The 18,105-nt window shown below is 45.4% G+C and overlaps 1 protein-coding gene across 2 annotated transcripts in view; it reads right to left on the bottom strand.

Annotated features, from left to right (window-relative positions):
* Positions 1–18,105, bottom strand: part of ERBB4 (erb-b2 receptor tyrosine kinase 4) — a gene marked incomplete at its 5' end in the record, with an annotated part of 578,832 nt that overhangs the window by 354,045 nt on the left and 206,682 nt on the right. For both annotated transcript variants that reach the window (XM_083864953.1, XM_083864954.1), the window contains one exon: positions 730–881. In XM_083864953.1, the coding sequence (XP_083721079.1) occupies positions 730–881 (152 nt within the window). The remainder of the gene's footprint in view (positions 1–729; positions 882–18,105) is intronic.

The raw sequence follows: 18,105 nt of genomic DNA, 5'->3' as shown, positions 1-18,105 counted from the left end.
GGAGATATTTCCCTAATCATAAAGAATGTGAAATGCCAAATAACGATGGGCTTAAGTTCTTTGAACTCAATGTTACCTTTCTCTATTGCAGTTGCCAGCATGGCAGTGGGGTATCTGCAAACCACACTGAAATGTTCCTTCACAAACCCAAAATTTGATATAAAGAAGACTGAGGGAGTGCACAACCCAGGCTCCCCAAAAGCAGTACAGCCTTCATCTATCACAGACTTCCCCAGGATGCTGGAGATTGTTAGGCTCATAGCTGCAGTCTCATACCCAAAGAAGGCTTCACATTCATTCAGCAATCACTTTTTTCCTTTTTCTTAGATGCTCCACAAACATTGTCCCAGAGTTCTTCCCTCGCTCAGTCTATAAATCAGTCCCTATCTAGCATTTTATTAAGATTAGCTTCTCCAGTGCCTATCTGCATGATTCTCTGACCTTCCCAAACCCCACCTCACCTGCCCTGTACCTGCTGGCAACACAAAGTGAGAGACCTGCAAGGTGCCACCTTCCAGTGTCACAGCTCTCTCCCTCACATACTGGACAAATCTAAATGACTCACACTCAGAGCACCTGTCACAGCAATGACATTTCTCTTGTTCTCTGGCATTTTATCATCCTCTTCCATCACAGGGGAGCCGCTGACAGAGACACCTGGTCTTTTCCAGCCCAGCACTCGTGGCTGCTCCCCCAGAGGCAGAGGGGAGGAGGAGACAGCCTGCTTACCCTCAGGAAGGAGAGGTCCCTGTTGTGCTCGATGCTGGTGATCTCCAGGTTGCCCATCACTACCTCACAGTTCTCATAGTACTTGCGCAGGGCCCGGTACTGCTGCTCCAGGTCAGACAGGGAGCTCAGCTTGTTCTCGGTGCCAGCACACACTGCAAAAAAACCAGAGCACAGTCAGTCAGGCCAGTGTGGAAGGGGAGCACAGGAGCACGTAAGGAAATAAAGTCTCTACACAGCAATGCAGAGAGTTGCAACAAAAATCTGCAATGATTCCCAGGGTTGGGTCATGCAAGTCACGCCTGAACACCAGCAGTAGAGAAAGGAAAGTAGAAATACAGCCTGTGATCATCTCAGCAATCTAAACACCTCCCATCAAATGGGCTGAAGTGCTGGTATTTACTACCAAATGCAGAAAGGCTGAAAAGGCAGAAATGCGGGAAAAAGGCCAAGCAGGTTGACCCCAGCACCCAAAGGGTCAAACCCAGGTCTCAGCAAAGCCCTACCAATTCCACCAGTGATAGAATCAGAGACTGGGCAGAGGCATTTCCATCACAGCCTGAAGGTCACAAGGCTGAAGAGACCTGTGCCTCCAAGCTGACCTGGATAATTCAACATTTTCATTATTCTGAACAGTATTTTGGGAAAGCCAAGAGCATCCTGAGCAGAAGACTTACACCCAGCATTGTTTTCCGTATCACTGTCCTTAACACCCCAGCTCTTCCCAGCTTTACACAATTAAATAGGAGAAAAAAAAACAACAGCAAAAAACACATTGTCTTTCCACAAGTCCCTAGGCTGAATGCACAGCAAAGAAGTGTCAAGAAACACCATCTTAATACAGTTTTCAAAGGACACCCTTTAATATTACATTGCTCTGCTCTACATTTTGAAGCCCAGTTAAAAGCCACCACAGAAACCCAGCTCAGCTCAGTATATCAGCCTGCTGTCATCGTGCAATGACAAAAAAAAAAAAAAAAAAAAAAAAAAAAAAAAAAAAAAAAAAAAAAAGAAGAAAGAGAGAGAAACACAGAAGCAGCATTTTACATTTTTACACATTGCTCAGCCTGCCCAGACAGTGATACTACTTAAATGGTCAAGTGTGGGGCTGGGCTGGTTTTGGTTTGTCTGTTTCAATGCACTTACTTTTTCTCTTAATCAGCAGCTTGTGGGTTGTTCTTATCTGTGAGCAAATTTATCTGGCTATATCTAAACTTTTGAAATGGGCATTATGTTATGCAAAACAGGAGCCTGACAAGAATGGCATTTCTGGAGCCAGTCCCCCTTCTGGACCAGATCAATACAAACAAAATTCTCCATGACTAGAGGCATAATCAGTAAAATTGGCTAAAATATACTCTTTTGACTGGTGCAGGTCCTTTTTATAAATACCAAAAGTAATTAGGTTTTTCAGAGTACTACAATTATTGACTGTTTATTTACTATACCACCTTCCCCCCCTTTTTTTTTTCCTCTATAGAAATGGGAACAAATCTAATCTCTGTTCCCTCTGTGGTCTCTTTGCTGCAGAACTATTTGCTCTTATGCTGGGGCAATTCAAGCTTCCAGTAGCCTTTTGGCAAAGGGCTTCAGGAGCCATGACCTGCTCAAAGTTTTCTCCCAAGGAAACTCCCTCTGTCCCAAAAATGGCAGTAAAATCTGTTCCCACTGAGCCATGGGGAGGGCAGGCACGGGCTGGTGTCATTGCACACCATTCACAGGGTGAAGGGTTGATCAGATCAATTTTGGGTTGTGTTTCTAGGGGCTAAAGAACACAGACCAAAGCTGAACAGGCACTGCAAAGGCTGCTCCTGCAAACAGGCATTGGGTCTACCCACCATAGGAAAAGTTGGAGTATTATTTCTTCCTATGACGTGGTAAAAGTAAAATTCCAAAGTTCTCAATACAGTCAAAAATTTGAAATATTTGACCTACGTTCAGCGCACTGTGTTGAAGAAAAACACAACTGCTTGGTTTGCTCAGATTTTAAAACATAAGCTCCCACCTCATTTTGAGGCTTAACTTAAAAGCACGAACATTCCAATTTTTAGATTTTCCATAAAACCTTACGGAATTTACTTAGAGTAAATCATACCTAAACATGACTTCATTCATAATCTTTTTAACAGCTATTTTGGGAGATTCCCAAGATGGAAAGACATCTTGGGAATCTCCCATCTTATTGGGACCTCATATAGCTCTGGTGGACTGGGAACACCAGAAAGATTAAGCACTGCAACTAGCAGATGGCACATCTTTCTTTTTGAAATACAAAGCCCTGTCCTAGCTCATGTATAGAGTTTTATTCAGAAAACCCTTGAGACCTGCCTTTGTGTGCTAACTCTTCAGGGAGACAGACACCTGTGCCCTGCCAGGACACCTAAAAATTCTTGCTTGGCAATTACAAAATGGGTTTGTGTGTTTCTTCCTTAAATACAGCAGTATCTATTATGAGACTGATCATATTTCCAGCCAGGTAAGTATTATTCTGTCTTGAGGCTCCCAAGGACTAATAAACACCTTCCGTTCCATTTTGCAATCCGTGCTAAGGACCAACAACAGCTCAGAAAAAAAATAAAATTCCTGCAGCTCAGCTAATAAAGCCATACACTGCAACACTGATATTCTGTGTTGCACACCCATTAAACGTTTCCTGAAAGCTAATGCAGCCATTTGTTTGCTGAGAGGAGGCACAAACACCTGGAGCCTGTTCTTGCAAGGGGATTGGGCAGGGGTGAAGCCAGCTCAGATGTGAGCCAGGGTTACAAGTTTTATTTGGCTGGGATTAATTTTGTACAGCCAAACCACTGCAGTAACCACTCCCAGTTTTTGATATGGTTAATAATCAATTTTTTTGAATTAAAAAAACCCAACCCTTTAAAGCTAATTTAGAATAAATCATGCTGATCGTTTAAATTTATCTCATAGCAATTCCAAGCACATAATGTCTGTCTTAAAAAGAGATGTTTCCTACAACAAAAAATCAGTCACGGATTGTCAAGTCAGATACCAAAAGTGATCATCCTACATCAATTGAGGGGTGCAGAAGTGCACTTGTTTTTTTTTTTTCCACTGGTTCCCAGCCAACAGTGCAAGTTGATGCAGAGACAGAACTCAGAGCAGGAGAGAACTCTGATCTGAACAACAAGCTGAAGTCACAAAGCAAATTGTGGGTATAATCATGGGTCATTAATAATCCATTATTACAATAAGTCATTAATCTCTCCATCTCAGCTTTGAAATTTATGCCTTTGATGCACCTAATAGTTATGTAATATTCAAAATACAAAAGAGGAAACAATGCCAGTATTTAAGAAAAGCAGGTCAGGTCCTTCACTTGCAGGAGGAAGGGCTGGGACAGTACCTCCCATCCTTCACAGAGAAGCCTTTAAAACACGGAGATAAGATATGCTCTTGGCAGGTTTTTCAAGGCAAATGACAACTAACGGGGTAAAAAGGCATTCCTGCCATGAGAGAGAAATGCTGCTGCCATGGATAATCCCAAAGGTGCTCCTGTTGGCCCACTGATGCCAGGGAGCCAAACCTGGGAGGGACACAGGCCAGAAAGCAGGCTGTGAACTGGTGCTTAACAAGTCTTGTACCCCATTTTGAGCCACATGAGGCAATTCCCATCTGCTCCGGGGCAGAAATAATTCTGGGTCTGATTTGCCAAGGTAGTTAAAAAGCACTAAAGTAACCCTGCCTGAAGTGGGAGCTGAGCAGGAGTCACACAGGATTCCCAGTCCCTCTGTCCCTGAGCTCAACACAGAGCAGGAACATATCCCACTCACTTCCTGCTCCTCTCCTGGAACAGCAACAGGCTGATCTGTTGTAACAGCTCTTTAAAATCAAGTGCCAAAATATTATGTATTTGCAGGGATGTTGCAGCTGTATACAGGCATAAATACAAGCACGACAGAATGTGTTTCCTTGTCATGCCATGCAAAACCACCATAATCTGTATTTCATGAACCCTCTTCAAAGCACTTTGCTGTATATTGTTAGGTGTGTTGTTTAAAACAGCCCCAGAAATGGGTAAGCAGCAGAAAAAAAAAAAAAATATCATGATTGTGAGCTTTAACTGTTCCTGCAGCAGAACCTCTGCTGGTTAACAGAAAATACTCATTCCCTGTCTCTAACACAGGGCAAAGAGGAGCAGCTTTAGCTGTGCCTCCAGTCTGAAGCTGCTCTCTTTATTGAGTATCTCTGGTGAGGTACTCTCTGCCTTGCTCAGAGGAAGCTTTACAGGGGCATCTCCACGAGGGAAACCCTCCGGTGCTCTTTCAATGCACACCCAGGAAAATCAGACTTCCCCTACATTCTGCCCAAGTTTGTGGGGGAAGCTCCAGTCTGAAATGATTTACTGAAATGCCACCAACCTCTCAAAACCATCTTTCCACCTGATGCCTTAAGTTTTAGCTTTCATGTTTTTCAGATTCTGTCCTGCCTAGGGGTGCAGTTCTGAGCCTCACATTAAGTGTCAGTCAGCTCTTCACAGAGTAGGGAGACAAAACAAAACCTTTTCCTGCTGGAGACCAAGGACAACTTTCAGGCCCAAAAGCACAAACAACAGTGGACTGAAGAGAGAAAACAAGAAGGATGGGACCTCACAACCAACCTGAAGCTGTAATTGAACAATTGAACCCCAATATGCAAATGGACTAAAACTTATAAAAGTGTAAGACTTCATGACCAGCCAGCCATTTTTGTGACCATTCTAAGTCCACCTTGGGTGTAGCCGTGCTCAGGCTCTTGTCCTGCCCAAGGTGGATCCTGAAGGCCTTTCAATAAATATCTGCTTTATTCTCTAGCTCTGTTCCCTTCCCAAGGCATTACATCTAAACATGCTCAGCCATTCCTGCTCTTTCCACATTCTGCCAACAATCCTCATAGAGCGTTCACGTGCAGAGCCACCCACCACTAAGGTTATCCCAAAGCTCAAGGACATGCCCCTTCCATCCGGGAAGTCCCAAACAAGCAACAAGCCAGTGGCCACTTCTCACTTGCAGCCCAGTCATGGGGGATTTTGGATGGGTGCTGGAGCAGAGCATAGCTTGGTCATCATAAAAGTGGATTTCAGGCATTACTCACACATTCACACTTCACATTCAGTTGTTTACTTATTACCAGCTACCTAAAGTGACAGAGTTTCATCTCCTAATGGCCCCAATTATACCTGTAATAATCCCCTGTATTGAAATGAACTGATGTTTTTCATCAATATTCATGCGCATGACTTGGAAATTAATTCTCCATTGACATTTTTTCATAAAATAGCCAAATCATTCAAACGCTCACTTAAAGGTGGCAAATAATGGAGACATTTAGAAATGTCCATTAGATTCTGCTTTTTAGCCCATTATTTTGCTCTGCTCTGTTGATGATAAATCCATACGTTAAATTAAGAAATCATGCTTGCCTCCATCTAGTTCTGCTTCTTCCAATACTAATGGATTTTATAATCCTCCCAGCTCAACTTTTGGAGGGAGATCAACTTGTTCCGTTTCTTATTCAACCCCTTTCCAGATCAGCCTACATCTGGAGTTCTAAAGAGTGGAATCCATTATCTCCACCATGGTGACCCCCACCTGAAATCCTGATGTCTCACTCCTCTCCCAGAGCACACTCAAAGAAGCAGGGATGAGGCATCCTCACTGCTAACTCCAAGGGAGTTATCTCAAGCGTCTGAATATATTTTCCTCTGAATCATAAAACATTTATTATTATCTCTTTGGCAAGGACACAGGAGAGCAGTGCATTTGCCCTGCACCAGCACAACCTCCCTTTGTCAAGCAGTTTGTCAAGTGGGCCAAAAGACACAAAGGGTGGGTTAAATTCTTGGACCTACTGGTTTGAGGCACGTCTTTATAAAAAGGACAATCACACGTTCCTTCACCCCAGAAAAGATGAGCCCAACAACAGCCATCACCTCCTCCTAACACATTCCTCTCCCGTACTTCCCACTTATTTACTTAATTAGCTGCATTTTTACAGACAGCACAATTATCAGGGTTTCTTAAAAAGGCAGCTAACAAAGCTGTTTGTTAATAATTGCAAACACTCGTGGTAATTTGTTCAGACCCCCAGATGGGGGGAATACTCCAGCTCCTTAAGGAACAACTAATTGCCAGCGGGTGCCCCAGCAATCCCCATTCACTCCTTTCTGCTCCAAGCTCTCAGCAGCAGCCTGGACACCCTGTCACGTAGGCACACAGGAAGGGGAAACACACTTTTAATCCTTTCATTATTATTTTACAGTTCTCCTTGAATGAGCTGAATTTTCTTGCAATTAGGCACGTCCTAATGAAGCGAGGGCTGCCTGCACTCACAGTCCCGCAGATGTTTCCCGTGAGAAGGGAAAACACTCCTGGAGGTCAGCAGCCATCTTCCTGCAAACCCGGTGATTTGGGAGAGTGCTTTAGAATTGGAGCCTTTCTTTCCCTAGGTGGGAGACTGTAATGAAGGAGAGCATAATTTTCTCTGTACTCCTAATTAAAAGCTCAGCTGGCACAAGTGTTTTCCTTCCGCAAGGTCTGCTCTACACTAGAAAATTATCATCCCATTTAAATCCAGTTGCACGCAATCAACCCGACTGCCATGAGCCCCTGGACAGCCACATGGCCACAAGACAAGCTCAGCATGGCCACCCAGCTGCTGCCCAGCCTGTCACTGGGATGAGGTGACACAGCACAGACAGTACAAACAATTCCTCCATAGCATTTCTTCTCCATAGCATGGAGAAGGGGTCCCTGGGTTGGATAGTATCAGGGACCAAAAGCATTAATGTCCTGAAATTTGGCCACTAAAATCTCAAATATAATCTCATATTTCATGCCTTTTTAAAAGCTTTTCAGCACTTCCAGAAAATTTGCAAGGATGTGTGTTAACAGCCTGGTCCCACCTCCAAGAGAGGATGATTCCACCTACTAACGGAAGCTCCTTCCCAAATTTATGAACAGAAACAGCTGGGCACAGTAGAGACTGACAGTGATTCTGACTCCATCAAGGAGGATTAGCGATGTGTGATAACACTTTTCCGAGCTGATGGAACCCTCTCCTTGTGCCAAACTCTACAAAATCCCTTTGGTGGATGGTGCACAGCAAATTTTAATGATGTGCCTTCCTGTTCACACCAAACAAAAAACACCATCAGAATGTTGACTGGATTTATACAGTGACATTTCAAGGATTTTCACTTGTATTGACCATGTCAAGCCATCATCACCAGCATGTTTTATGCCAGTACTTCCAGCATTGTTTGTTTCTCTTTTAGTTATGGCATATCTATATTATGGCACAGCAACTGGAAAGGAAAAAAGAGGAATAATGTTGAGCAGGACCTACATCACACAGCTACCACTAAAAAAAAAGGCAGAAATTAATACAAGAAGTTTTACCAATGGTTCTTCCGCCTCAAGCCTTGGTACCAAATATTTTCCCCCTACTCTTCACAAACAAACACACACACGCACACACCCCTCTTTTCCTCATTTTGTTCTATTTGAGGGTAAATAGCCGCTTCTTAACTATAATGTAGGTACTGGACTTGACAAGCAATTAAAGCAAACAATTTCCACTCATCTAACTTTGCCAAATTAGTCATCTACCATCTGCTCTATCATCTGTCTCTCCTTGAGGTCTTGCTGTGAATCTGGAAGCACTCACTCTGACAAGGAGGCAGCAGATAAGCCTCCAAGCTGGTGGGGAAGCCGAGGGATGGAGGTGACAGGGGGGTGACACGTGGCACCGTGCTGCTGACCACCACCACCCCCATCAGGATGGCTTTGAGGAGATGCTTGTGGCTCCAGTGGTCAAATTGGCAAATTACCAGCATGCATGTTGTGATAGGAAAACATTTAAAATGAAAATATTTTTTTACAGCCACTTACACAGCGGGGCAGCTCAGGAAGACAGTGAGATTTTCATACCCGATGCAAAAAATAACTTTGTTTATCAAAATATCTTCAGCATTTGCAAGCTACTTCCCAGTGAAGTGCATAACCCAAACAAGCAATTAGCAGATGTTATCTAAGGAAGATTTGAGTAGTCTCTGCTCCCAGCATCTGGCTTAGCTCAGGTAAGGCTGCATTTTGAGACAGCAAAATTATTTTCAAGTAGCTCTGAAATACAATGCTGATCTCCTCTGCCCTCCAGCTTCTTAGCACTGGCAGGACCAGGCTTCCATTTTGAGCTCCTTACTGGGCTTCCCAGTACAAAAGAAATATTACCAGCATCCCTTTTTCAGCTGACCTACCGTTTTCCCCCAAGGAAATCAACCCCAGAGTGCAAGTTAGTCCATGCAAACGTTGCTGCTCTGAACCATCACGCAGAGGAGTCATCCTCTCTGCTGCTACTGGAGAACACTACAGACTAACTCTTCCTGCACTAGTTGGGCACTTGAGTGCAGCACCCAAGATCAAGTTTTTGATTAATTCTTAACAATGTGAACCACAATTCTCCCCTACAGCACCAAAGTACAGACCATCACCAATACCTTCTAAGACAAATAAGCCTGCACATAAATGACCATCATGCCAGGCCACATGTTCTTCCAAGTGCCAAGCTGAAGGCCTAAGAATGTCCAAATATTGCTCTCCCTGCTCTCCAGCCCTCACTCTTCCCCAGCCCTGCTCCAGGGCAGCAGCAGTGGCAGCCTGCTTCCCTCTATCACTGCCATGGTGCATCCTGGCTCGCTACCAGGGCAAAGTGGTGGAAATCTCTGCAGGTCCCAGCAGTGAGAAGGATTTGGATTGGTTTTCCAGTGCCAAGGGAAAAAGTGGAGGGAGAATGATGGAGCACAAACCCACAGGTACCAGGGGAGGACAGGAGAACCAGGTTGGGTCTTTGCACCTTCAACAAAAACCAGTTTGGCAAGGGATGCCAGTAGCATCTGCTGTGAAGGTCGGACCCAAATCACCTCCCATCTCCCAAACCAGGCTGCTTTGCTGGGAAACAGAGGGCTCTGTCTGTGTTCTCCAGGGGGGCTCAGCTGGCCCAGAGCACTGCCCTGGTGGCCACATTCCCCGGCAGCTCCAGCCGCTCCGCTGGGACTCACACGGCTCCCGACAGCTGCAGGCCTCCTCCTCCTCCTATCCTCCTCCCCTCCCTGCTTCTCCCTTCCCCAGAGGGCCCTGAACACCACCAGCTCACTCCACTCAAACGCATTTTAATTAACGCTGTGCAAACACGCGGAGCTTGTGCGTGCACCGGGGAGCGCCTTCATTCCGCTTTCATCCCATTCCCAGCCTGGGAAACCCACCGGGAGTGCCGCGATGGGGACGAGACTGCAGCCCTCGCTGCCTGCACAATATTGAAAATACAAGGGTGATATATTCACTCTCCTGCCCTCCTCCTGGGGGCTTTTAACTAGCTCAGTTATTAGGAGGATTTGGAGAGAATTATACCAAGGACGAGGTGAGATATCTCAGAAGAGGCCCTTTCCCCGGGACCTTTGTCCCAGGCATTTATTCTTTGAATTTCCAGGGGGGAAAGAGATAGAACCAAGGAAGGGGAGACAATTTATAGCCTCCCAGCTCAGAGGAGAGATAGCTGGACCACAGCCAATGGGGTCAAAGAAGGAAGTAAGGGTCACTCTAAGTGGTAAAGAACTCTAAGGGATCAGGAGGGAGAAACCATTTCCCTAGAGAATTACAACACATGGGCAAGGTGCTCCTGAGCCCTCAGCTCCTCCTCAGCAGTATTTAAGGTGGTTTATGTAAGAGATGCGGCTCGGAGCGGGTAGGTGGGACAGGTGCTTTTATGTCTCCACTGTAACACGGGTAATTAGTCGCCACTAAAGCACACAGCGAGAGGCGCCTCATTACGGCTCTAAGCACAAGCCACTTGTGACATGCGAAAGGTATTTCCCCGAGATCGCCCACAGAAATCTTCCTCGCGTTACATTAGCAATTATCACATAGCCCAAACACCGCCTAATTAAAAATGATTAAAGAAACTGCGACATTTCAACGCCTAAAGAAAAGGACTGCTTTGGTGAGAACAACCTCCCCAACTTTGCCAGGCAAAACTGCAGGGGGACTTAAACAGCCCCTGGAAAAACACTTGGGAGAGTTGAAGAAAACCATGGGACACACCTGAAGTGGTCAAGACAGAGTTTGGGTGTCCCCATTACCAGGCAAGAACAGACCCAACACTTGGGAGCTGCTTTGCCCAAGTGCTTCAAGGTGACTGTGCAGTGCAGGAGAACGTGATGACAGGAATACCCCGTTTTAGCCAATACAAACACATCTATTAAGCTGGGGCTGAATGCAGTTTATTTTTCATTAATGAAAATAACAGGTTCTCAAGCAACACGATAACCTTGTCAGGCAGGCAGGAGAATCCAGCTCACACAAGACAGCTGAAATGGTAATTACTTGGACTTGGAAGCACTGCAGATGAGGGGAATGGCATTGCAGTTGGAGGGAAAGGCCGGGGCTGTGCTGAGGCTGTCCTGACCCCCAGGTGGACACCACACCTTGTCTAGAGCCATAATACACTCTGGAATACACTCTAGGAACAGAAATACACCCTCTAGGAACAGAGACCACATCCTGGAGTCTGTAGGGGTCGTACCTGTTACAGTCATCAAGTCAAAGAATTAACGTGCTCTCTTACACAAGACTTCCTTACACCAAAGGTTCCATTTGCCTAATTGCCCATGGCTGCACCAAATAATAAACCCCATATGTTTTATTAAAACAGGTGCTTTCAGATAGCAGTTTACAGGCAGGAAAGACAAACTTTCAGTAAATAAAGTCTGGGCAATAACCTTTGGTTTCTTCTCTTCACCGTGCATAAGAACATGCAGCCTGGTGTGAAGGCAGCCTCTCCTGCACAGCCCATCCCTGGTGTGCTGATAACCTCACTGTACATGAGCAGAATATTCAGGACAAGCTCCTGCAGCACTGAAGCTTCTGCCTGTTTTACCTGGGGAGGGGAGGGCTGCGTGTTTGAGTTAGAGGAGATTCTTAGCGTGTCTCATAGATTCTTTAAAAATCAGCGAGGCAGCAGCTGAAATCACAGAGTAGCTTGTCCCTCTTCACACAGTTCCTCCTGAGCCTTTGTAAATGGTTGTGCCTCCCAAGCCTGGAGGGAGCATGGGGGAGTCCACACTGCACCTCAAATGCAGTTGAATCTCACACAGCAACTTCAGCATCTCTAATTGCTTCCCTCACCCAACCCATTGCTGCACTGCACCAACCTAAAGGCATAGTTATTTGTTATTTTTAGTTTTATATACTTTCAGAAATCACCTCAGTAGGTAAGTTCTAACTAACCGTACTTAGATTCAAGGATTATAAATTCTTTACAGAACAGTTGGTTCAAATATACTCCCAAGTTAATAGTTGCTGTTATTTCTGTTGGGTTTTTTAAACGCAGTTCATATATATTTTATAAATGTTTGGGTTCACTCCCACCTCCCCACCCCAGAGGCTGCCCTTAAACTTCTGTCCATTGATTGTGACGGTATCAATTTGTAAAGGTCAACAGAAAGCTTCTCTGACAGCTGAACTCAGAAAGTAATTTTTAAATGTGCTCTTTCTCTTTCTCTACAAAGCAAGATGCCAGCACAATCAAACCCCAAGGTCTTTATTTCACAGGCCTGACCAGTGGCTTTGATAGGCTTTGGATCCCTGATGGCCACTGAACAGACCTTGGAAATATGAGCTTGTTTGAGGGTATAAAAAACAGCAACATCTAAAATGGCAGGTTTACAAACAGAAAGGGAAGAGAAAGGTTCATGGAAAGAACAATATTAATTTGGTGCTCGTCTGAAAGCCTCTGCAGACCCTGGATAACAGAACTCCAGAGATCACCCACACAAACATCACCACCCTGTGGGTTTGGCCTCATGCATTCTTTTATCTACACATGAATAACTTGCATTTTGCACTAAGAAAACCACAACCACCTGGCTAGTCAATAAACAGACTATACTAACTCATTTTGATGCTTGCTTCTGATTTCTTTTGAGAGAACGGGTTATTTTATTTGGGATTGGGGTCAAAAGCCTCTTCAAAAGGCATCCACCCTTTCCCCCATGCCATAGTTTACTGAATATTTCACATTCATAACCACTTAAAGGAGGGCTGTGCAATTTATGGCATTGTTACACATGAAGAAAACCTGCCATAAATCAAAGAAATCAGTTATATAAATGAGCATAAAAGTGCAGGGAAATGTCACAAGATAGCAATAAAGCATCTTCCAAATGGTAAATCCCGGGAGCAGAAGCACCATTAGTTTAGAATGCTCCAGTCAGCAACAGCAGGGCTAGTTTATCACTGGAGCCACGAATAGCAGTCCTGGGAGGAAGTTATAAGTGCAGGATGAGGGGGTTTACCCTGCAAACAGCCATAAAGCCTTTCACTGACTTCCCAGGTCCTAGCCCAGGCTGCTAGCTGAGATCTGCTGATTTTTCTGCAAACACTACCAGCAGAAGAGCAGACGTGTAACAGCAAAATTCCAAGGAATTTGTTGGGATGGAAGAAATGCAATGCCATGTAAAACTCTGCAGCTGCCCCCAGAAAAGTGGTGGCAGCACCAGGAGGATCCATGGACAGGTTAAAGCTTCAGTTTGGTACCATATGGAGAAATGGCAGGAGAAAATCTCTCCTAGACTAAGCATGGTGCAGAAGACTGCCACGCTACCCACCCGCCCACCCACCCACAATGGTTCTCCCAGGGATTCCCTTTCCACCCTGCTGGCTCCAGCAAGGCTTTAAGTGAGCAGTCTGGAGCAACCACCAGACTGTGCCCTTGGGCTTATTCCTAAGGTCTGCACACAAGCCAGTCCCCATCCTTTTGGACTTGGAGAAGTCCCAAGACTTTCCTGACCTCTCATCCCACACAGGGTAACCATTATCTCACTGTTAAAATAACAGCCAACTGTGATTGCCAAAATCATCTGTTCTCTGGTTCTTAATGCAAGGCAAGGGGGACAAAGGGAGAAGACACAACAGAGGGCAGGTTGCTTTTTTGGGGGGGACATGGATAACACGTTGTCCCAGACCATAAGCAGCTTCCCATTGCTGCCTCTCATGTGAAGCTGACAGCATTTCTGCCCTAAGTCCTCCTCACCTGGATTTTTTTTTCCCAAGCAAACAGATGAATGCCAGGTGCCTCACTGCTCCTGCCCGGGCAGAGAGCAGCAGGCACGTTCCTCAGCAGCCTCACTGAGAAGAAAAGCCAGGAAGCAATTTTCCCAATTTTCCCTCTGCCAGCAGGCTGCTCCCAGGGTCCCCACTCCATTAATCCCTTCCTGTCCCTCGCTCCACTCCATGATCCCTTGAACCTGGAAGAGGAGAGGGAGGCAGGAGGGGGAGCCCAGGGCACCTGCCATGTGATTCCTGGCCAAGCCTGGTGCCGGAGGCTCTGGCCAAGGCCTCGTGTTTAAGTGATGCAGGAGCACGTGCGGCCGGAGCGGCTCTGTGCAAATTCCGCTGGAAAACGTCCTTGGAGCTGCCTGGCTGTGACGGGGAAATGGCAGCCAAGGGCAGCACAGCTCCTTTGACGGTAACAAACCCACATCCTCATCCTTAAACACACCCAGACCCTCCCCAAAAGCATCTCTCACAGGGGACAGAGACATTCCCAGGAGAAGGGCTCCCTTGTTCTTCCCCCACAATGCTGAACGCCTTCGCTTTTCACTGCGTCCACAGAAAAGCACAATCCGGCTCGGGCTGCTAGGAACAGCTTAATTAATAACAATTAGCTGCAGCACCATTGTGATTCAGGTGGCGTCCTGGAGCATGAAGGAGAAACTCGACGCTTTCGCCTGTGCACACCGACATGAGAAATTCCAGGGGAAGTTAATGGAAACTGAGTGGCTGAACAATGCCAAAATTCAAATGTACTGTAAAATTACTAAATTATTTCAATGTCGCAGGGAGGCGTTGCACTACTTCCAGGATTATTAGCCCTTGCAGAGTTTTAATAATATTTGGTCAAATACCTCAGGAGCACATCGCTGGGATATTATAAAACCACTGGGATAATTTAAAATCCTTTTATATTTTAGGGAAGGGTGGGGTTGAAATCTGTGATTACAAAACACAGGAGGCAAGAGCCTGGAAAAGCTGGGTGCCAGCTCCATGCTCCCTGAGGCCACCTGGCCCCTGCCTGCTGGAGGATGCCTCAGAAGGGGCCTGGCTATCCCCTCCCTGTCAAGGAGAAGGGGAAGGACACTTTATGAAATTGCTGTTGTCTAAAGTGGTCGAAACACCTGCCACTCACGGCAGGTTTATTGGCCACGCTCCCCGCAAGGGGGGCTGCATCTGAGTGCCTCCACCTTAATTAGTGTCACCGCAGTCAGATGCAATTTGTGTTTAAATATACACGGGTAATAGGAAGACAATCCAAGTGACTACTTTCAAACAGCAGTAAAAAAGGTGGAGGCTTCAAAACTTTCTGTTGGAAATCAAGAGAAATTCTTAGCTGGGGAATGAATTGACCTGCTGTTAACAGAGTTGTTGCCAGGCTGGCATAGTCTTAGTAAAACCAAGCAAGCAAAGCATGAAGTGACTGTACAGGATCATATTTTGAGAGCACAAAAAAGCACAGAAGAGTGTCCCAGCATGCTAAATGTGAACATATGAGGGCATTTGTGCAAGGCAAGTTAGGCAGCCCACAACACTCAGTGTGAAAACTGCACACATGTGCTGATGTTGATTTTCAAAAGGTTTCTTATGGCTTTGCAGGAAGCCATCATCCTGATTTCACGAAAATAAATGTCCAATATGGACCAATGGACCAGCAAAGTACACTTATTTTCTGGAAAAAAACCCCAACCAACCAACCAACAAAAAAAAAAAAAAAAAAAAAAAAAAAAAAAAAAAAAAACACAAAACAACCAAACACTATATCACAGCCATGTTGCAGGCAGAAGGAATTCCAGGTGGTAATGCCTGGCTTGGAGGGAGCACATTTGGAAATTGTCCTGATACAGGTGTGATGCAGCTAGAAAACCAAGTGTTTCAGGCTACTTACCAACAGTAAAACAGGCATTTTCCAAAGTAGGTAGACCAAGAACATGTGGGTGAACACTGAAAATGAAAACAAGCGGCTCCTGCCCCCAAGACTTGCCACAAATCCTGCCTGAGCAGAGCCCTACCTCCCAGAGAAAAACTGTATCCTCAGTAACGTTGGCTTTCCTTGTAGTTTATAAAATCTAAGAGCCATATTGTGGTAAAAATGCGTCTGAAAGTATGAAAACTGTTCCAGGGCTTCTGGCACAGCCTGCAGATACATGGGCCAAAAATGGGCTTCCCAGCAGCAGAAATCCACCCCACTTGTCCCTGGCATCACCATCCAGAGAACGCGTGGCTGCCTCAGTGCCTCTGGTGCTGATGTGCAGGAAACAGAAATCACAACAGCATCAGCTTCCCAGCTTATCTTCATACCTGCTTTGTCAGGTGCAGCTAGAGCACAGTGTTAGACTTTTATTTGCTCTAAGGTCTCTGCAAGGTCCCTCACAAATTTCCATCAAACTTAGGTTTGACCAATTTGACGTAATTAAGACAACTGGTTGGATAGCAGTCTCCTTTCCATTGGTACTGCTGCATGAGAGAAAACAGGGTCTGATGATCAGTTTTGGGTCCTGTTGTGTTGCCTACATCAGGCTAAAAGACCTGTGACTCCCCACAGCCACAGAAAGGAGAGAATAGAAAAATATTTACCTTACAGGTCATATGGAGTCAGTAAAACCCTAGGAAACCACCTCAAGCTCAAACCACAGACTTCTATGAACACACTATTTGTCTGGAGTCATTAATGCAGGTAACACTCCTGTGCTTAAGAAAAGCACCACTTTTGGTTTAGCTGCCTTGGTTGTCCTCAGTCATGTCCCTTCCCTAGCAAGGCAAGGTTGGGCTTGAATTCAAAGCTAATTGCCTCTGTAGATTTGGTTCTTCATGGCCCCACTCCTCCTGAAAGGTAACAGAAATCCTCCAAGATTTCTGGATTACAGACCCCACCCACCACGCTCTGCAGATTTGCCATGGGGGAACTATAAGCACTCACTTCAATTAATGGTTCTCTCTAGATGAAAGGAGGTGAACCCCTTGCACTGGGCTTGGAGACAGTGGCAGCACCACCCAGAAAAACACAGAGCCTGGAAAATCCCACTCTGGGGGTGCAGAGGATACACCCAGCCTGGGGAATGGGATACTCCTCCCCTGCTCCAGCAGGAAACATCTCTCTAAGTCACACACACCACACTGAATCCTTCCCCTCCCTCTCCCCTCTGCACCCACTGGTGCTGCATGATTAATATCACATCAAATTTGTCTTTGTAGACTATCCTACCAATCTTTCTTTGTGTAATGTTCGCTTTACACCAGCTGACAGTTTTAGTGATTCCTCCTTTATTTGCATGTCCCCTTGAAGAAGCTTCATTTCTCCTTCTAATCAAGTCATTAATTTTCAAGAAAATCGTTCCCACCCTGAGATGGCTGGATTCTAATTTGTCTCTGTCACACAAATGACAAGCATCACCTTATTGTCATGCTGTGATGTTCCTCCACATACCTGTATTTGAGTAGGAAAAGCACCAAAATTATTTTTCCACAGCTACAACTGCTTTTCTTCGTGGCATTTGATTCTGTGATGATCCTTCCTTCAGGTACTTTGTAGCAGCATTATACAACTAGTTGCTTCTTATTTCAAAACACATCTTGTTCATAATTTCATTGTAATGGTAGGAGTAGAAATGACTGTGCCAAAATTACTTTCCTTCTTATCTTCTTTGCATCCTGTTTACCAACAGAGCTGACCACCTGGGATGCCAGTGCACACTCCCCTGCTGTCAGATTGATGCTTCTTCCCAAAAGTTCTTTCCATGGTGCTGTCAGCACATGGATTTTCACATAACAAAAGCCTTGTGGTAAAAACAGTTTATGCAATCTGAAATCACACCAGGCAGCTCCTCCTTTCCCTCGTGTTCTTCCAATTACACTCCTTGCTTTTCCTTTATCTTTTTTCTTGGACCCCAAACTGCCCCCACTAATTCTGGGCCACCAGGAGAATCAAAAAATGCTCTTAGGAAAGGTAAGCTGCAGTGTGGCTGTAAAGGAAGATGGAGGACCCCACAGGTTGCAACTCACACCCCCCTTTTTTTATTGAGATACCAAAACTACCGACTACATCTTTGATTTACTGCAGCACTTTCATATCTCAGTCTTGAGTGTACCAGGAATATTTGGCAGAAAACAAAGGCTGAGAGCCAGAATTGTGGGCAATCCCTGCTCTCACATCCATGAAACTTGCTTCCAATAAAGAGCGCTGTGCCACCAATGAGCCTACCTGATGACAAACAGGGACTTTCCCAGAGGAAAGATCTCCCTGATTTGCAGGGTATCTGGGATTTTCTTCTGCCAT

This window comes from Zosterops lateralis (genome assembly GCF_965231275.1).
Source record: "Zosterops lateralis genome assembly, chromosome: 7".
Classification (NCBI taxonomy): Eukaryota; Metazoa; Chordata; class Aves; order Passeriformes; family Zosteropidae; genus Zosterops; species Zosterops lateralis.
This window is presented reverse-complemented; position numbering and strand designations above follow the sequence as displayed.